The sequence below is a fragment of the Aulonocara stuartgranti genome (genome assembly GCF_965226115.1).
Source record: "Aulonocara stuartgranti genome assembly, chromosome: 11".
Classification (NCBI taxonomy): domain Eukaryota; kingdom Metazoa; phylum Chordata; class Actinopteri; order Cichliformes; family Cichlidae; genus Aulonocara; species Aulonocara stuartgranti.
The window spans coordinates 12,994,177-13,013,587 of NC_138947.1; the positions used below are offsets into that span (position 1 = coordinate 12,994,177).

General features: G+C 40.2%; 1 protein-coding gene across 1 annotated transcript in view; it reads left to right on the plus strand.

Annotated features, from left to right (window-relative positions):
• Positions 1-14,797, plus strand: part of kcnn3 (potassium intermediate/small conductance calcium-activated channel, subfamily N, member 3) — a 58,832-nt gene extending 44,035 nt beyond the window's left edge. Inside the window, 4 exon segments of the mRNA XM_082550768.1 lie at positions 2,148-2,258; positions 11,491-11,618; positions 12,738-12,807; positions 14,198-14,797. Of these exon segments, the coding sequence (XP_082406894.1) occupies positions 2,148-2,258; positions 11,491-11,618; positions 12,738-12,807; positions 14,198-14,617 (729 nt within the window). The 3' untranslated portion in view covers positions 14,618-14,797.
• Positions 14,798-19,411: the final 4,614 nt, after the last annotated feature.

Genomic DNA, 19,411 nt, shown 5'->3' on the forward strand with positions numbered 1-19,411 from the left:
GAGATAAATAAGGCATTTTTGAACTGTAAATCAAGAAAAGAGACCTTAAAAATATATATGGTGCTGGAAAAATAAATCATAAAAATAATATTCATTTATTGTGATTGCATGATGTATAGTATAAATTCAGGAGCAAGAGGTCTCCTTTAAAATGTCCTACATTACAGTGGGCTATATTTCCAATATTTTTAACATGTAGATTCATCCTAAATGTAGGCGTTACATTTAAGTTTTACCATATGACTGTGCATAATTATTTTTATTTCCTACAGCTTAACTGCAGTCATACTGCAGTTGTGGATGGCTTGCAGGTTAAACAGATGCAGACAAGCTATCATTTTTAACCTTTTTGTGGCTTTTCTGTTCTAAGTGCTTGCATTTTGAACACTAATTGAGCATATTAAATGTTTGTTTTTTTTTCAACCGTATTTTTTCCTCCCTCTGCATGTTCCCACTGACTGGTTTTGGAAACAATTTTCCACTGCTGTTTGCATTCACTTTTTACCTGGACCGCGTGGGTGTTACACAAAGGCACAGATGGGTGATTCCCCCTTTTCTGAGTGGGTAGACAGCTGTGCTGTACTGAAGAAAACAAGGGGAACACCCTGGTAAATGGAAGAAATCACAGCAGCATAGCCGTCATCAGTCGTGTCACTGCATGGACATTTCACTGGGAGCGCTGCTGGAAGCAAATAGATGCAGATGCATGTGCAAACAAATTGACACATACACACATATACGGCCACTTTGTCAACGCATGCTTCCACATACACACACACAAAGGCTGCCCCGACAAACCAATCAGTGCCCCGCTGTTTCTGACCAAGGAGGTCATTTGTGAACACGTGCACACTGCGCTGCATTTTGTGCTGTTTGTTATCTGAGGGCTCTGTTCCCTAAAGCGCAGACATGTACAAATGCTCTAAGGGGTTTCCATTGGCTCTCATCATATTTTATTCATAGTTTTTGAATAAACACAAATAGAGTGGATGAGTGTATAGATGTGGGCACTAAGGCCTGTTTGTGCGTTACATTTCACTGAACCCAGCCAAGGTTATTTTTGGCAAACCTGTCTTGTCGTTCAGGAGTGTGCATGATGAAGTCCCGGCTATTTCCTGCACGCTTCAAAATGTTGCATGCGCCCTCGCTGTTGCTCTAAGTCACTATGTTTCTCTCCTTATATCTCTTTATTCTGTCACTCCTATCCTCTGCCAACTGTGAGCTTCGCACACTTACAAGAAGGAAGGAAGACACTCATACATTTTCATTAAACACTCTTAATCTTAATTCATTACTTATCAGGAGATATGTGACCTCATTAACATTGCCTTCTTCTCCATCTTTCTCTCCTCCTATTCCGTGCACACACCCTCTCCTCATATATTCATCCGCCCATGTTTCTTCCCTTCCCCATTTATATTTACTCATTGCTCTTCACTTTCTTTATCTTTTCTTCCCCTCTCTCTTCTTTTTTCCCTCTCGGTGCCTGCCCCTTCAGAGGAACCTGTGAGCACTCAACAGCCCCATTGAATACAGTGTCTAATCTAAAAGTTAATTAAGTCTGTCTTCTTCCCTGTGTTCCTGCTCCTCTTCTCCTCTCAAGCATGTCTTTTTTGGTTGAGAGACTGCTGTCATTCTCTCCCAAATGAATTTGCCGTGAGTCCCACGTGGGTTGAGCTGGGATACAGACAAACTAGTGCTGTTTTACACTTTTACACATCCTGCAGGCCTCAAGCCACCAGTGACAGGAGAAGACTGACACCACGTAATTCGGATTGACAACATCCAATTAAATTAAATTAGTTGGTGTCAAACGGTGATATTTTTTTTTCTGGTTTTATCTTTAAGGGGCACAATTTCAGCGTCCTATAGAGGCGATATAGAAGGCATCTCATACCAGATGGATTGGAGGTGAAAATAGATTTGGCTTGCCTCTCAACATGAGGAAATGTGGATCTGGAACAGAGCTATTCCTCCTAATCCTCTCCTCTCTCCCATTCACTTCTCCTTCTGTCATCTTCATATTTGTCCTTGCTCCCTTCAATCATCTGAACTAATTCCCTGTCCAAAAACCACAGATTTACCAATTCCACCTCTGTACTGGCTGACTCTGTCCTCCTCCCTCCCTCCCCTCTTGTCTCTCATAGGGTGCGGGCTGTACGGCTCTGGTGGTTGCCGTGGTAGCCAGGAAGTTGGAGCTGACCAAGGCCGAGAAACATGTACACAACTTCATGATGGACACGCAACTCACCAAGAGGGTGTGTAGGCATGCTCGATGTCAGTGAGTGCGTGCGTGTGAATGAGTGTGTCGTCTGTAGCAGCGATAAAGCAAAAGCACAGAGTGTAAAGAGCACTCGTTCTCCCTGCAGCTGTCATTTGTAAAAGTGCGGTTTTTATGTGCAGTGCAAGTGATTTTACACTGTAGAATTTCTTTGGCGTCGAGAGCCCGGCTAAAAGGATTGTTCTTTCACTGCTACTGCGTCACCCTCCCCAACTAGCACATTACACCCTGTATTGTTGTGACAGAGTGCCATGTTATTTGAGTGAGCGAAGGCAATAAAAGGTCATCTCTGTCTCACTCTCTCTATTCCGCTCCCTCACTTACCGCCGCTCTCTTTTTCTTTCCATCGCCGATCTTTTCCCTCCCACACCTCCCCTCTCCTCTGACATTTGTCTCTCTTACAGTAAATCCTTTTCTCTCTCTCTCTTTGTCACATTTGCTTCTCTCCTTCCTCCACTGCTTTCTCCTTCTTCTGTTGCCCCCTCCCAGCCTCCGTTCCCCACACCCCATCTCTCCCAACTCCCTCCCTCCCTCCTCTGGTCCTTTTCAATTTTTCATACAGTTGAAAGACCCAAGTTTTAAAAATAGCTCCCATATCAAATATGTAGGGTGCATGATGGCAGCAGGGTTATCTGGGTGACTGAACGGAGTGGAGTGATCAATAATTTGAGCGTGGATAAGATATCGACAAAGAAACCAAATAGACTCTGTGTGTCAGTTGTAGCCAGGCTCTCTCTTCATGTTCCTGCAGTCTTTGGCCAGGTCTGTTTTCACAAGATGTTTACCATCCTTAACCATGTGCTCCACAGGTGTTTGCAAGGGCGGCGATATTTTGCAAACTGAATCTGATATGAACAGTTTATTATTGAAAATAAGATTTAACTACCTACCTTTGTTATTATACAACATATTCATTTTGCATCATTTAGTTGTCTGCTTCTGAAACAATGTTTGGCTACCATGAGCATTTCAAAATTCACAACGAGAAAATGACAGAGAATGCTGTTACACACTTGCTTTGTCTTAAATTATCTAAAGTTCATTTAGATATTGTATGTGGTGTCACACCTGGGAAATATCACATTTCAGTGTATTTTTTTTCTTCCATATTCAAGCTTTAATGTCTATGAAGCTATTTTCCCAGTTTAGACTGTTTTAAAGATTATTGTGTGCTTTGTATATGAGAAGCTGTAAAAAAAAAAATCAGTCTCCACCCTGTAAAATTGTGGTTTTCTACAGTCCTCCAAAACTGTTGTCAGAGACCAGAGTTTCAAATATTTTAGGGACTTTCAAGCATCCTTCAATATTTTGTTAACTTGAAATTCACTCCTGAGAGCAGGAGTACCAGATATTAACCCTGAAAAATATAAAGGACCAAGTTCAAGCAGTTTTTCTAGATAATGGAAATTTAAAATGGCCCTTAAAAAGACAATGCTGGAAAAACATAAAAAAAAACACCCCTACCTGAAATGTTACATAATATCTGCTGAAAAACAGATTTTTACCTTGGATTTTTTTCAAGCAAACCAATTTTTGTCAGTTGTGAAGTTTTTGGTTTGTTTTCTGTTTTTTTGTTTTTGCTTTCATAAATTGTAAAATTTGCTATAGAGACCAAAGATTCCAAGCTAAATATATCTCTGCTTTAAAGCCAGGCATTTTAACTCATGAGTCTTTGGAGATAGACTTGCTTTTGCAGCTAATCCCAATTGAGCATCCAAAGATTTGCAGTTTTTTGACCACAATGCTGTCATTTTTCAAATCTGGTGGTTTTCATTTTAGTTTAATAAGGTCTCAGTCACACTGGTCTAGAAATCAGACAGAAGCTCCCCTAAAATCTGTTGTCACTAGGGTAAAATCTGTATTCCCTGACCAGTTTCCAACATTTTCACTAAGTGTAAGCAGTTGTATACAGAATGGTAAACCCAAAATCTTGTGATCTTGTGATTGCTTTGGTTGCCAGCATGTTGTAATGGTTGCCCGTTGTTTTCATGGAAGGCACAAATTTGTCCACAGTCTGTCGCTAACTACTCGCCGATGGGTGGTGACATTGTTTGAAGTGCAAAGCAAACCCAAAACAGGGAGCGTAAAAACTGTACAGGCCTTACTGCAGCAGTCAAAACGTTTTAAAAGGCACAAGTTTTACTCTCTGTTTATGGTTTATGTTGCATTTTTTTTCCCTAACGTGGCATATCGTTTTTGAGTGTCTGCAGACAAGTTACCATTTTCCATGTAAACAGCAAGTGATCATGGAAACCTGCTAGTGACCAAAGCAATCGTAAAAGGGTTTTCGATGCAACACCATATACCTCTTTGCAACCAATTTCTCTTAGCAACAGAAGCAACTTGCAAATTCTCTAGTAATTCCTCTAGTAACCCATGATTACCACGGGATTACTGACTGGTCTCATGCCCTGTGTGAATAGAGGGCTTAGCAATTCACAGCGACTGCCACCAACCTCCAGCAATCACGCCCAAACAGTTGGGTATATATCTTTTTTCCTAGCGACCAGTGTGATTGGGGCTTAATTATCAAATTAATAGCTATTTAAATTTTGCACCAGTACTCAGTGCTTTGAGCTAACGTTAGCAGTTTTGCTAAGTGTTTTACCACCTTGCCTGTAGAAACTTGGCTTTTGTTTTAATGTTCAAAAGTTTCTTTGTTAGTACAGTGAATGTGAGTTTTTGGGCCTGCTGACAGCCTGGTGAAACGGTGTAGCCTGATCATATTAGCATGATCAGTTTAGCATTTAGCTCAAAGCACAGCTTCACCGCGCTGCTAGCTGGCCTAAAGATTCTTGTTTCAGCAGGTTACCTTAATTTGCATTCATACTCCTCATTGAAATGCAAATTCGTCTTCACCTCTTCAAGTGGCAGACAGTGTACATATCAATCATTTTTCCATTAGTTTTTTAGCCTTTTCAGCTTTTCTGCTAAACTCGATGCAGATCAGGTTATGTGGAGGCTGTGTGGTTTGTGTAGCTGGTAATTGTGACCGTAAATGTGCTAAATACTATAATCAAATGAATTTTTATCGTTTATTCAGCTAACCTACAATTTTTTCACAATCCCCTGGTAATTACAAAAGTACCGGTACATGTGTACCTTAAGTTTTAAAGGTTGAGGAAAGTCACCTCAAATCCCAAATTTTTAACTGGTAGCTAAAAAAGTATTGTATTTTTTGTCACACTGATCAACTTTATTAGCCCCTCAAGCAAAAAGATTATATTCATATTTTAAAGCAAATGCCATCATCATTAAGGGTAATTCATGATCTTAATAAACCCGCTCATCAAGTAACGGAGGCCTCCTAGAGCAATATGCAGCATGCTGCTTGGTGACATTTCCCTTCAAAGGGTCTACGGTTTATGCTGCGGTAATTGTCTCCTGCCCTCTATCACTGAGAGACCAATGATTGAAGCTGTTGTGTGCACATTGATTTACATAGCCGGGGCCATTCTTTGCCACATCTTTGTACCAAGAGAATACAATCAGTCAAAGCTTTATAATAAATAATGCAACAATAGCTTCAACATCTTGCCATCATCATATGTGCGCACACACACAAACAGACAGGAAAGCACACAGTCTGTCTTTCTAACTCACTGCAATGCTGTCTACTTCCCTTTGAAGGATTAACAAGAATGTCAATTAAATGCCAGAGAGACGCTCTTAGCTGATCTGAACGAGGTGTTGTGCAATCTAATGTAATTTTGTAATGTTGTCTAAAGAATAGGGTGTGGTTCATCAATAGCATGAAAATCTGAGCCCAAAAATCTCGCTGTAACTTTTCCTTATGATTTTGACACTTTTTGACAATTTTTTGAATCCTTTCTATTTTCATGATTGATGAATACTTGCTGCTTTCATCCTCGATCAGTTTTTTATGCAGAGCAATGTCAAGACTGAAGTTGATATTTTGAACCCCTGTGCAGTGCACATTGCGTGTGGAGGGCCTAATAACCTTATCGGGGAGAATGATTTCCTTCCAAAGACTAATGCACCGAGTTAATTTTCATGCAGTGCTCAGTGAAGTCTCTCCATCTGATAGGATTAATGCAAATGTTAATTAAATAGCAGTTAATCTAGTCCTTAAGTTGACTATGTGTGTGAGGTGTGATTTGTTGTTGTTTGATGCCAGGACTGTTTTTTCTTCTCGATTCTTGGTTTGTTGCTGCTGTTTTTTGTGGCTGTGTACTGAAGCACTGGTTGATTCAGAGCACTGCTGGAAGCCCATTTGGTCAAAATTTCACCCTCAACTTTCAGAGAGCTCACTCAACACCAAGAAAAGCAGGACATGCTTGCTCAGGCGCTAAGTCAGTGGGCTAACATCTCCTTCCTTTTGATGGCGCTACGATGTCAAATTCCAGTGTTAAATTCCTTTTATTGAAGCAGTAAGCCAGTTGACTGTGTGACTGTGGCTGACACTGTCTGTATCTGAGGTCATTACTTTTTTTTCAGGCTTTTAAACTCTCGTTCCAAGTTAGAAGCTGGAAAAAAAATCTTTCTAGAAATTTGCACTCGGGATGCATATTCTGCTTTCACACTGGACCACTACTTAATTCAGGGCACTTTTACGAGTCCCTCCGGCACATTTCAGAGCTTCGGCCTGTCTGAATATTCAGAGTGCACTCTGGACTCTGGCCAAGGAGGAGGTGCCGCAGTGCCTTCCAATGTTTACACCAGTAGCCAAATGGGAGCAATCTAACCCCCGAAGATTTCCACTAAGCTAGCTTCCACTCCACATAATAAAAATAACTTTTAGCAGCCTTTTCATTTATAAGCATATCGTTATTCATTGTTATTATAGTCATATTGTGATGGTGACAATTCATTCAATGCTCCACGAGTGCATTTACATATCTCATTGATGTTTTTTTTCAGTTTTTGCCAGTTGAACTTGCACATGAGCTTCCTTCTAATGTAGAAAATGTGTTAGCCCCCTAATAAGATCCAGTGATTATTTTAACTGTAATTTAATGTTCTGTGATTTTATTGATTTGTTTCACCTTTAACTTGAGCCTAAGGGCATCACTCTCCTTTGCTTTGGATGCTGAAATAGTGATTATTGTCCTTGTGTGTGGCCATGTTTGTGTCTGCCTAAGTGTCTCCTTGTCCCCTTGTCAGTGTGTCTGTGAAGGGAAGGTCAGAGCAGGTAAGGCCACGTGTCACAGTGGCACATGGATGAGTTTGTTGCCAAGGCAATTCGTCTGTTTGTTTTCTGATCACTGGAAAAACACCATTGTGTGTCCAGCATCTCAGAGCCTAATTACATGCACAGGTCATTAACCCTATAAGTGCTAGGCTTTTATTTAAATGTCCAATTGAGTAAAAATCTCCAGTTCTACTCTACAGCTATAAAACTGTAGGGCCAAAATTAATACATTTAGAATTAATTTTGATATATAATGTTTCTGCATCTGTGAGACTTGAAAATATCCAGCAAAAAAAATTATTATCTCTCAAAACTATAAATTACTAACATGACATGATAGTTTTACGCAGTTGCTGCACATTTGTCGACTGCACATTCATTATGTGAGTCTCCGATTCCACCACATCCCAAATATGCTCTGTTGGATTGAGATCTGGTGACTATGGATGCCATTTGAGTACAGTGGATTCAATGTCAAGTCAAAGAAACCAGTTTGAGATGAATGAAGCTTTGACATTCTGAAAGCAGCAATCAGAAGAAGGGTACTCTATGATCATGAAAGGGTGGACATGGTCAGCAGCATTAGCTGGGCAGACTGTGGTGTTTAAATGATGTTCAACTGCTACTAAAGGGCATAAATTGTGCCAAGAAAATATCCCCACAACATTACACCACTACTTCCAGTCTGAATCACTGACTGAAGCCAGGATGGATCCATGCTTTTATGTCGTTTACACCAAATTAAAACCTTACCATCTGAATGTCACAGCAGAAAGCAAGACTCATTAAACCAGGGAATATTTTTCATATCTTATGTCCAATTTTGGTGAGCCTGTGTGGGAATTTTAGCATCAGTTTCCTGTTTCTACCTGACAGAAGTGACACCGGTGTGATCGTTTGCTGCCCAGAGATGCTCTTCTGCATACCCTGGTTGTGTTTTCTTTTTTAACTCATTTTTATCTTCCTATCTGCTGAAAGCAGTCTGACCTCAGACATCACCAAGACTTTTTCAACTAGAGAACTACTGCTCGCTGGATATTTTCTCTTTTGCATGCCACTCTTTGTAAACTTTAGGGATGGTTGTGTAGTAAAATCAGAGTAGATTAGCAGCAAATCTGGCACCAAGAACTGTGCTAATTTTAAAATCACTTAAATTCCCTTTCTCCTCCATTCTGATGCTTGAACTTCAGCAGGTCAACTTGACCATGTCTACATGCCTGAGTATATTAAGCTGCTGCCGCGTGATTAGATATTCCCGTTAATGATAGGTTCACAAACAGCTGAACAGGTGTACCTAATAAAATAGCCAGCGAGGTTTTGTAAGTCAGTGACACTAATGGTGTTGAACCTGGTCTAAAAATTCTCAACAATTCTACATCCATTTTAGTCTCAGCAGCAATAAGAAGCTGATTTCATTTTAAGTGAAAGTGCCACACTTGGCAACCTTTGAAAATGGCAGTGGTTGTGTCTTTATAATCCTGGTATGTGGACCTCCAGGGTGAAAAAGGTTGAGTCTTTCTTGGTTTAGCAATTTAGCTTTACCTCTGATCTTGTTTCCAACTGATGAGAAAAAAAAAGTCTATTTCTCTTCTTCCCTTCTTTTCCCAGTTTTGGTATTTCAGTTAATGTTTATTTAGTAAATGGAAACGTTCTGTTTTTAATGTATTATAAACTGGGATTACATATATATATATAGTAATTTCAGTAAAATGTTTCTATTTCTGCTGATTAATTTATATTCTGCAACATGTCATCAACTGCCTAGCATGCTGAGAAGTGGGAGCCCCATGCGTTAACAGACTTTGCGTGTACCTGCCATAAGGTGTGCCACACAGGGGAGCAGCCAGAACAGATCTTTGACCCAAACCAGCCAGATGGCCCTAACATGGTTGCCCGAGTACAAGCCATATGGTCCAGGAATGGCTGCCGCTGCTGTCATTTGGTTTCTCGTGGCGTATTCTTAGCGGTTCATGTTGAGTCTGTTAGCTTTGTTAATGGAGTAGCTGTCTTTGCATCGATATCGACATTGATTCACAGGAGGAGAGAGACAATTAAATACAGTGTGCCGGTGGTGGTGGGGTCTTTGCAAAAAATACACAGTTGGGTTTCATTTTTTGTTTCCAGGATTTAAATGATGCTTTATAATCATCTGCACAAAAAAGAAAGAAAAAAAATGTCCAGCAGCGGTAGACTCCCTCTGCACTGCTGGACCTGTGCTTGAAAACTGTGGAAAAACTTCCGCAGCCTGCCATTCAGTCAGACACAAGATGCCATCAATCATCATCTTTCACTCACCCTGCAGCCATTAATCATGTGATAAACAAGATCTGGCATTTCAGTCTACCAAAGGGCCCACAGCTTTAAACAGTACTGAATGTGCTCTTTAGTGCCTGTAAAACAAAAAGAGAGAGAGAGAGCAATAATGAACTCTATTTATTCCAACATAATCTAAGTAAGTTAATACTAATTAATCTTACATGTATCCTTCAGCAGCATATCTAATGTAATGTAGTTTAGATGTAGTGTCTCAAAAAGCGCTGCTATAAACATGTTATATATAAACAACATTAGCGCCCCCGGCCTATTAAACAGCATGTCAGGGTTGTGATGGCTGTTTAAGATCTTTGCAGGTCTGTCACTGCCTGTGTTTGCCACACGGTTGGGAGGTCTGTAATCCCATTGATGCATACTGGAAGGTGATGCTTGCACATTCAAATTATGTCATTCCATGAATTTTAACATAAATGTGTTTTATTTTGTAGGGTTACTGTAAGTTTTGTTCTTGTGTGTTTTTTTTTTTAAATTAAGCAGAATAAAGGTTTTGGGGTTTTTTTATCTTTACTGTCTTTACAAATGGTGGATAACGTGTCGAATTTGCTGAATCACGGGGGCCTTATATATTATCTATAGTTCGCTCGATGAGCTCTATTTGATTTGACTTCCTCTGTGTTATTGAAAACACATCTGCAAGGCCCACGGCCTCCTACTCTCTTCATCTGTAGCCAATAGTGTGTGCGTGTGTCTGCATGTGTGTATGTGTAGGCGTGTATGTGAGTGAGCAGTCCTTGACTGCAGTGGATGGGTGCTGATTAGCCAAGCTGCCGGGGTCTTTTGTGCTCCTCAGACGGGGGTATAATTGTTCTTTGTTCAATGCTCAGCATCTCTTTGAAGTCTCTCATTCAATTTATGTCCTTACAGATTCTCTCTCCCTTCTCTATGGTGTCCACCCTCGCTTTTTTCGATGGGTGTGAGACCCCTGTGTTGTAATTACATAGCAACCTATAAAATACATGAAACATACAGGAACAAGTATGGAGCCGCGAGAAAGTAGAAGAATCCCGATATTTATCTAAATGACCAGAAACTGACATTTCAAACAGGCATTTTATTAAATCAAAGAAATCTCCCATTCTGCTGGTCCAAACAAATGAAGTGAAGAAAAATAACCGTCTTGGAGTGGCTCGCCACAACTGAGCATCATTACATAGGCTAATGTTCCTCCTCTGTAGAGATGGGGAATGCCTTTGACAGCTAGTTTGAGTGCAGTGACTGTGCAGCGATTGTTGCTTTCAGTTGTTGTCATAATTAAACAGAAGATCACTGGTTTTAATACACTGCGATGGTGCTGCGCTGAATTACTTCAGCCAGCCAAGATAATGCAGCCCCATTTGAATAAGTCTAAGATATAATGTGGCATGTAGACAAACCAAGAGAAGAGAGAAGTGTGTGTGAGGGGGAGACTCCTGTTGGTTCTCATTGCCAATCTCCCTAAGGAGAGAGCTGTTTATGCACACATGAAAAGCATTGGCAGGCAAGCCGGTATGTGTAGAGAGAGAGGGAGCATGAGAGAGAGACAGAGAGAATGAGGGCAGCCTCTAAGAAGAGAATGATGGTTTAGTGTTTTTTTTTTTCTTCTTTGCATAGATAATAGCAAAACCAGGGGAAAAAAGAGAAAGACGAGAGGGCTGGGCAAACCTGTTGCCAGTTTCAGTTGCTAAGGACCACCTGTTGCTAACAATAAGTGTGTATATGTGTGCTTATTCTTTTTTGGGAGCAGATAAAGAATGCAGCTGCTAACGTACTAAGAGAGACTTGGCTCATCTACAAACACACCAAGCTGATGAAGAAGATCGACCATTCGAGAGTCCGCAAACACCAGCGGAAGTTCCTCCAGGCTATACATCAGTGAGACCGCACCTCACACACAACTACATACACTCGCGCACGCAAGCACACCCGTGCACACGAGCACATGCGCATGACGGCGCTGCTGAGCTGATGAAGCCTTTGAAATCAGCTGTACTTTCTATCCACCCACAGGTTGAATCAACGCTGATCATCAGATAAAATGCATTAATCCCCGCACACACAAACACACACACACGCATGATGTGATTCATCATCTACGAAAGGGCAGGTTCAATCCAGGCAAATACACTTGTGGGAATGGATAATCATGTGCATTGTGTGCTGTTAGAGACACTCCGATCACCCTGTCATCTCTCCCAAAAAGTGATGCTGCTGTTACAAGTGCTCAGAGTGTAATTCACACACATAAAGAAAAGGATTTTTTGTATATCCTCCGTCCAGCATCTAAATGAAGGATCTCGTAAATGTTTCCTGATCCTTTGATCTTTAACGGTTCAACTTCAGGACAATTCAAAAGCCAGAGTCAAGAGACGTAAGGCTGTGTTAAATCTAGCATTCAAAGGCTAATCCTTATTCATGTGGACTGTGGACTGGCTGTGTCAACACAGCAACCGGGCTGACTCGATGGGAATAGGGGTACATTCTGTGGTTAAAATCTGTTAGCATAACAGGAGACGGGCTCAGCTGGGGGTGCAGTCTCATAAAGTCAGCCTCACAGGGTTTGTTTTATGAAAACACAGGTTAGTTCACCAATTATTGTATAGTGCTTTGAGAGTCCAATAGGCTTTTAATTGGACTAAAGTACAATGATTTTTTTTTATCAGATTTTTTGGTTTATTTCCCTCTAGGTCTTGTGCCCCAAAAGTTTTCCTTAATAATAATTATCTTTTAACTTTTAATGTTTCTTTTCCTGCATTCATTATATATATACAAATATATGTATTCTCTACTTCATGACAAGATTACTATGTTTCAGTCCACACTGTGCGCTTGCTGTTATTGTACATTCAGGTAGAAATGAAGCTCAACTTGGCAAGGTGACCGCTCCAGAGTGGTGTTGTCTGAACCCTGAGGGATTAACTCTCTGGTCCAACCACAGCATATTTACCGGGTTTCCACCCTGTATGTGTGTTTTATGTGTGCATCTGTTTGCAGATTACGCAGCGTGAAAATGGAGCAGAGGAAACTCAGCGATCAGGCCAACACACTAGTGGATCTCTCAAAGGTGAGGCACACATCAGTGCTCTTCATTTTTGCATACAGGTTAGTCGCTCATACCTGACATGCTTTTGCTCCCCCCAAAAATTTTGCACAGCATTTCTCCGTTTCCATGCTGATCTGCCTGTTTCTGTGGCTTTGCGTCTCCTAGCAACCAGAAGAAGTGTTAAAACAGGGATGACTGAGTGAGAGAGTGAGGAGGAAACGAGAGGAGGGAGGGGAGTGCTCGTGTTTTTTCTGTTACTGTGTGGGTGTTTGAGTGAGAATGTAAGCGCACGTGTGTGTGTGTGTGTGTGTGTGTGTGTGTGTGTGTGTGTGTGTGTGTGTGTGTGTGTTCTTTCAGAGGAGCGATGCCTTTAGCACCAAATATTTTGCAATTTTGCAATCTCAGTCTCAATTGGCCACTTGTGCATTTACCATGGTTACAGAGACAGGGATGTGTAAGGCAGGGACATTCTGTTGGCTTCCTTTCATCCTCTCTCTTCTCGCTCTTTTTCTTTCTTCACAGTGTTATAAAGCCCGGTCTAGTGTGATTTCTAATCCCTCTTAGTTTTTTTTTTGTCATTTTTGCTTAGTCTTTCTCTTTCTGACACTTTACCTTATTCTGTAACCGTGGGTGACCAGTTGCGGTCTGTCCACAAACTGACTCACCTAAGTGTAAACATTTGCAGGGACAGGGGCAGGGCTGATGGGATTTAAAATACCCTCGTGAAGACAAAGACACTAGTTAAAATCGCATACAAAATATGTATGTATATGTATTGGCATATGTAATACACACAAAGTTAAAACAGCAGAAAAACATCACAATTAAAAAGTTTATTATTCATTTGGCATTGCATTGGTAGTTCTAGACAGACAGTCACTGCTCCAGATTTGTTAGTGGTTGCCCTGAACGGCCAGTTTTAAAGCTTTCTTACTAAGGTGGTTAAGCCGTGCTGAAGTGCTTCATTTACAACTGTGGGATTTCTTTGTATTGTCAGCAGGCTGTCAGTTGTGGAAACACTGAGGCATATTATTAAAATTTCACCTATTTTTACACCTCAGGCTGTTCATTTTTCATTAAAGTTTTTCAGAATGTACTTTTTATGCTAAAAGATGGGGAAAATGTTTCAAGCTGTTTTCTTTTTTTTACCTTTATGCAGTGGTTTTACTCATCCAGCACACTTCAGATCAAACTGGGCCGCATGTGACCCAGCTAAAATGAATTTGACATCCCTGCTCTACTTAGTGTCTCTCCTTATTCAATACCAACGTATTTTGTTTTTTTTAAAACAAGCTTTCATAGAGCGACTGTGTTATCTTCCTGTTTTTACGTGTTTGCAGTCTGTCTCCCTTCTTCAAAGTACGCCGTGTGCACTGACTCATCTCCCACTCTCCACTCTCTCCTTTCATAGATGCAGAGTGTCATGTATGAGCTCATGTCCGAGCTCAACGACCGCAGCGAGGACTTGGAGCGTCAGATGCTGTCCCTGGAGCAGCGGGTGGAGCAGCTCACGGCGGGCTTCAACGCCTTGCCCGCTCACCTGTCTGCAACCCTCAGCGCCCAGCATGCTGCCCTGGTTCACCTGCTCCGGGAGAGGGATGCAAGGGATGGTAGAGGAGGAGGAGGAGGTGCTGTGGTTCCACTGTCCCCTGCTGCTTCTTTAACCACTGCGCCAGCTTCAGTTTCTCCAGTCCAGGTCACAGCTCCTGCACCACCTTCAGCTCCGGTTTCTACTTTGGCGTTGGAGTCCCCTCTGTCGCCCCCACCCCTGAGCCCAGAGGGGAGCTTGGAGGCTAGCTCCAACCCCAACACGTGCACCTCTAGCTGCTGAGGACAGCTTTTTTTTTCTTTTCTTTTTTTTTCTTGGACCAGGAGAGGACAAATATGAGGAAAAATAGGGAGGAAGGACGAGGGCTGCGCTAGTCCTCACACTTCAGACTAAAGGAGAGAAATGGGAGATGAGAGAAATGTCTGGTGATCCTCGGAAACTAACGCTCCAAGAGGGAGGGAGGAAGACTATGAGGAGAAATAATGGGATTAAGATGGAGGGCCTGTATGAGTGATGAGACATGTTAGGGACTTTGGGGCGCTTTACTTGATGAGGGAAGGAGAAGAAAAATGGGGATAAAATGGAGACTCTAAAAGGTGTGAGGGGGAGGAAGGATGCCAAGAGGGTGAGAAATTGAGGTAGAGAGAATGAGGAGGACGAAAGAGAGAGGAGGAGAAATAACGAAGAATAATTATATGAACTCCTAAATGGAATCCACTCCAATTACTGAAGAATGCCTTTTATTATCTCTATCTCTCTCTCTTCTACGTCTCTCTTTCTCCCTCTCTTTCCTTCCCCCTTCCCAATCCCTCACTCCCGTCATCAGGAATTAATGACCATGACTTTTTATCCTTATGATGTATTTTCTATCTGAATGCTAATTGTGTATTAACGAGCATCCCTTTAACAAAAGGTTCGATCAATACGACCACGATTTAAAAAAATGAAAAATAAAAAAATAAATAACTAGTGGCATGCACCACACACATACACACACAAATCATGTCATCCACGCAATACGAGCTAACACAGCACAAACACAAATATACAGACTCTCACAAAGGCCCTATTTACGCTCACACATAGAAAATAATGCACTAGCCCACAAGATGATACTAAAAGCCAATACTGCCAAGCACATGATGCACTGTCAATCTCCATAGAGCACTGCCAAGCGATGTAGACACACTGTAAAAAATGTTCATCTTAACAATTTATCTTTTGTGGGTGTGAGCTGATGCAGTAGTTTAGACTTACGATGCGTAGTTGTGACATTTTAACTACTCAGCCGGGAGAATTGTAACCGTTCAGTGAACTACACAAATTATAGATCAAGCTGAAACAAGCTGATACAGAGGGACGTGAGTCATCATAATGTCTGTTTGTGATGATGAAGACAGTAGCTGATGGTAAAATAACCTAACACAACTACTACAGGACTTTATTACTGCATTTACAGAATTACAGATTGAAACGAACTGATGTTTAAAGTGTACTTTGCTGTGCTGAAATGAGACTGTGGTCTTGTTTCATTTCTGTGGACGTTTCGTATGACAGCAGCAGAAGGTGGACAATTAATAGTTGTATTAAGTGCATTAATACTGGGGCGGCTATTAGAAGAAAAATTAGCTTATTATACACATATTTTTTGTACTGGCATTTAAAAATGGTTGATTGATTTCTGAAGATACCCGTTAAAACAAACGCTGCAGAACTCTAAAGTTGGCTCTTTGCACAATCTTGATGCTCCACATTTAGTGCGAGTACTCGTTTAATGCCACTAAATTTGGGTGTTTTGACCCAAAGATCTACAGCAGATGCGGTTAGGTCCACAACTTGTTGTCTTTTTGTCCCTCCATGCCACCACAGTGGCTTAGAAATAAAACTAAAAACTAACTTTAAAAAAATGCATTAACTGTTTAAGAATTATCCACATTTGTATACACAGTCCCTCATTTTCAGAGGCTCAAAAGTATCTTGACAATTGACAAGCAGCTTCATAGCTAGGTGGGGCCTGTTGCCTTGTTATTTCATGACGTGATTCAAAGAGTGGAATTTCTATTTCATAGTTGTTCATGGTCATTCCAAGTGAGGGAGGTCGTCATTAGGCTTAAAAATTCAAAATAAGTCAATAAGTGTCAACTGCTGAGTGGCCATTCTTGAAAAGAAAGACAACAGAAAACAACTGAAATGGATGATGAAAGAATGGCTAAAAAACAACTTCACAGCATCTAACTGAGTCAAAAAAAAAAAACTCTCACCAGGATGTACAGTAGGTGTATCACTGTCAAAGTCTACATCTGTAAGTTTGTAACTGTTAATCCAGAGGGTTTACAACAAGCTGCAAACCAGTGGTTACACTTAAGAACAAGTAGGTTAGATTATACTTCCTAAAAAAACATCTAGAAATTAATATTTAAATAAAGATGAGCCTGTGGCAGAATTATGGGAAGAAAGAAGGAAAGAGAAGGAAAGAGAGAAACACCTATTGATTTGAAGATAACACATTATCTGTCAGAAACAGTGGGAGAAGTGTTGGTGGAACCCCATCACTAGTGTTTACTGATGGCGTGACTAACAGAAGTGGCAGGATGAATTGTAAAGTGTACAGGGCTGTACTCAAAAAGACATGGAGTATTCGTCAATGACCAAGTTATTTTTGATTGATTGATTGATTGATTGAATCTTTATTTTGAACATGTTGAAAAAGTATATAAAAAAATAGAATTAAAAGAGACAAATGAACAAAGCAAACAAAAGGAAAACGAGCAACCACAACTCCAAATAACGTCCATGTTCAAAAAGGAGCAGGAAGAAGCATAAGCTTATTTAATCCCACCCCTTTTCCACTATCTAGTATCAATAGACTACAGAAATACCTCCTTGCAATTACATTATATGTTATGTGTAATTTTTTTTTTTTAATATATACACATATATGCTTCTATCTATCCATACATACGTATATACACACATACATATACACATTTTCAATAACCCCATTAACACCTGAAGGATACACAACCTACAATTTTATATATATATATATATATATATATATATATATATATATATATATATATATATATATATATATATATTTAAATATACCCATACCAACAAACCCGTGCATGCGCACACACATGAAAATATTAGACAAGAACACCCTATCAAATCTCTACTTCCTCCCTGCACCCTGTAAAAACCATATCCATAAACCGCTTTTTAAACTGCGCCATGCTTGGACATTGCTTCATATCTTTACTTAGTCTGTTCCACAGCTTCACTCCACACACAGAGATGCAAAAACTTTTTAATGTTGTACGGATACGAGGATGTTTTAAATTTAATTCCCCCCTCAAATTGTATTCCCGTTCCCTTTTAGAAAACATTTTTAGAATATTGTCAGGAAGCAGGTTATTTATTGCTTTATATATAATTTGTGCTGTGAGAAAATGAACCAGATCTGTGAATTTTAGAATTTTTGATTTTAAGAATAGTGGATTTGTATGATCTCTGTAACCAGTTTTATGGATTATCCTTATGGCCCTTTTTTGTAATATAAAGATTGATGATAGCGAACATTTGTAAGTATTGCCCCAAACCTCTGCACAGTAATTCAAATACGGTGCAATCAGGGAACAATAGAGAATGTGGAGTGATTTGTGGTCCAGAATGTGTTTTACTTTACTCAAGATTGAGACACTTCTTGAAATTTTGTTATGTATATGATTTATATGAGACTTCCAGTTTAATTTATCATCTATAATCACACCAAGAAACTTATGTTCAAGTACTCTTTCAATTTCCACACCATCTACATGAATCTGCACTTGTGCATTTCTAAGGGAATTCCCAAATAAGATAATTTTAGTTTTACTTAGATTTAGCGATAGTTTGTTCCTGTTAAACCATTTTTTAATTTTGCACATTTCTGAAGTAATTGTATCCAGCAGCTCCTTTAGATTCCCCCCAGAACAAAAAATATTTGTGTCATCTGCAAATAATACTAATTTTAATATATCAGATGCCTTACAAATATCATTTATATAAATAATAAATAATTTTGGACCCAGTACAGCGCCTTGTGGAACACCACAAGCAATGTCCAAGCATGATGAGGAATGGACACCCAGCTTCACAAATTGTTTCCGGTCACTTAAATAATTTTTCACCCATTGCAGTACAACCCCCCTAATCCCATACCGTTCCAGTTTATTAATTAATATGTCATGATTGATTGTGTCGAATGCTTTCTTGAGATCCAGAAATACTGTTACTGTTATTCACCTGATCTCAGCCCAACGGAGCAGCTTTTCAGTTACTGAAGACAAAAACTGAATGCAGAGAGACCCACAAACAAGCAGCAACTGAAGGCAGCTCCAGTAAAAGCCTGGCATCTCAAGAGAGGAAACACAGCGTTTAGTGATGTCCAAGGCTGCAAAGGATTTTCATTCAAGTATTTAGAACACTCCTTACTTTTAAAATCATGTTAGTTTGTCCAATTAAAGTTTGAGCCTTTGAAAATGGGGGACTGTGTCTAAACAGTTAATGCAAAAACAGGAAAGCGCTGTGAGTCAAAGCTGAAAGTCTGCACTTCAATCACATCCTGATTACTTGGTTTAAAACTCACTGTGGAGGTGTACAGAGGCAAAATCACAAAAGTTGTCTCTTTATCCAACAAATTATGGGCCTAACTGCACTGAAAACAATGAAAACAATTTTAACAAATCCTTTACTTGACTAAAGTCAGACCGACCTACATGCAACTCTATAAATATTGTCTGTCATTGGCACTTGTTAAAATCCAGCAGTGATTTAGCTGTATTTCTCTAAGTTGTTTTTATTAGTTGATTTTTTTATGACCTTTCATAAAGGGAAGTAGATCTTGTACTTTACTGCCATTCTTTGTCAAACTTGTGGTCCGAAAAACAGCTCACTGTTATCATGAATGTATTCTGTGTGAAGAAATACACTCAAACTCGCTTGCTCAGTCACTTAAACTGCCACACAGACACAGGAACAGACACCCACACGCACACGCACACACACACACACACACACACACACACACAC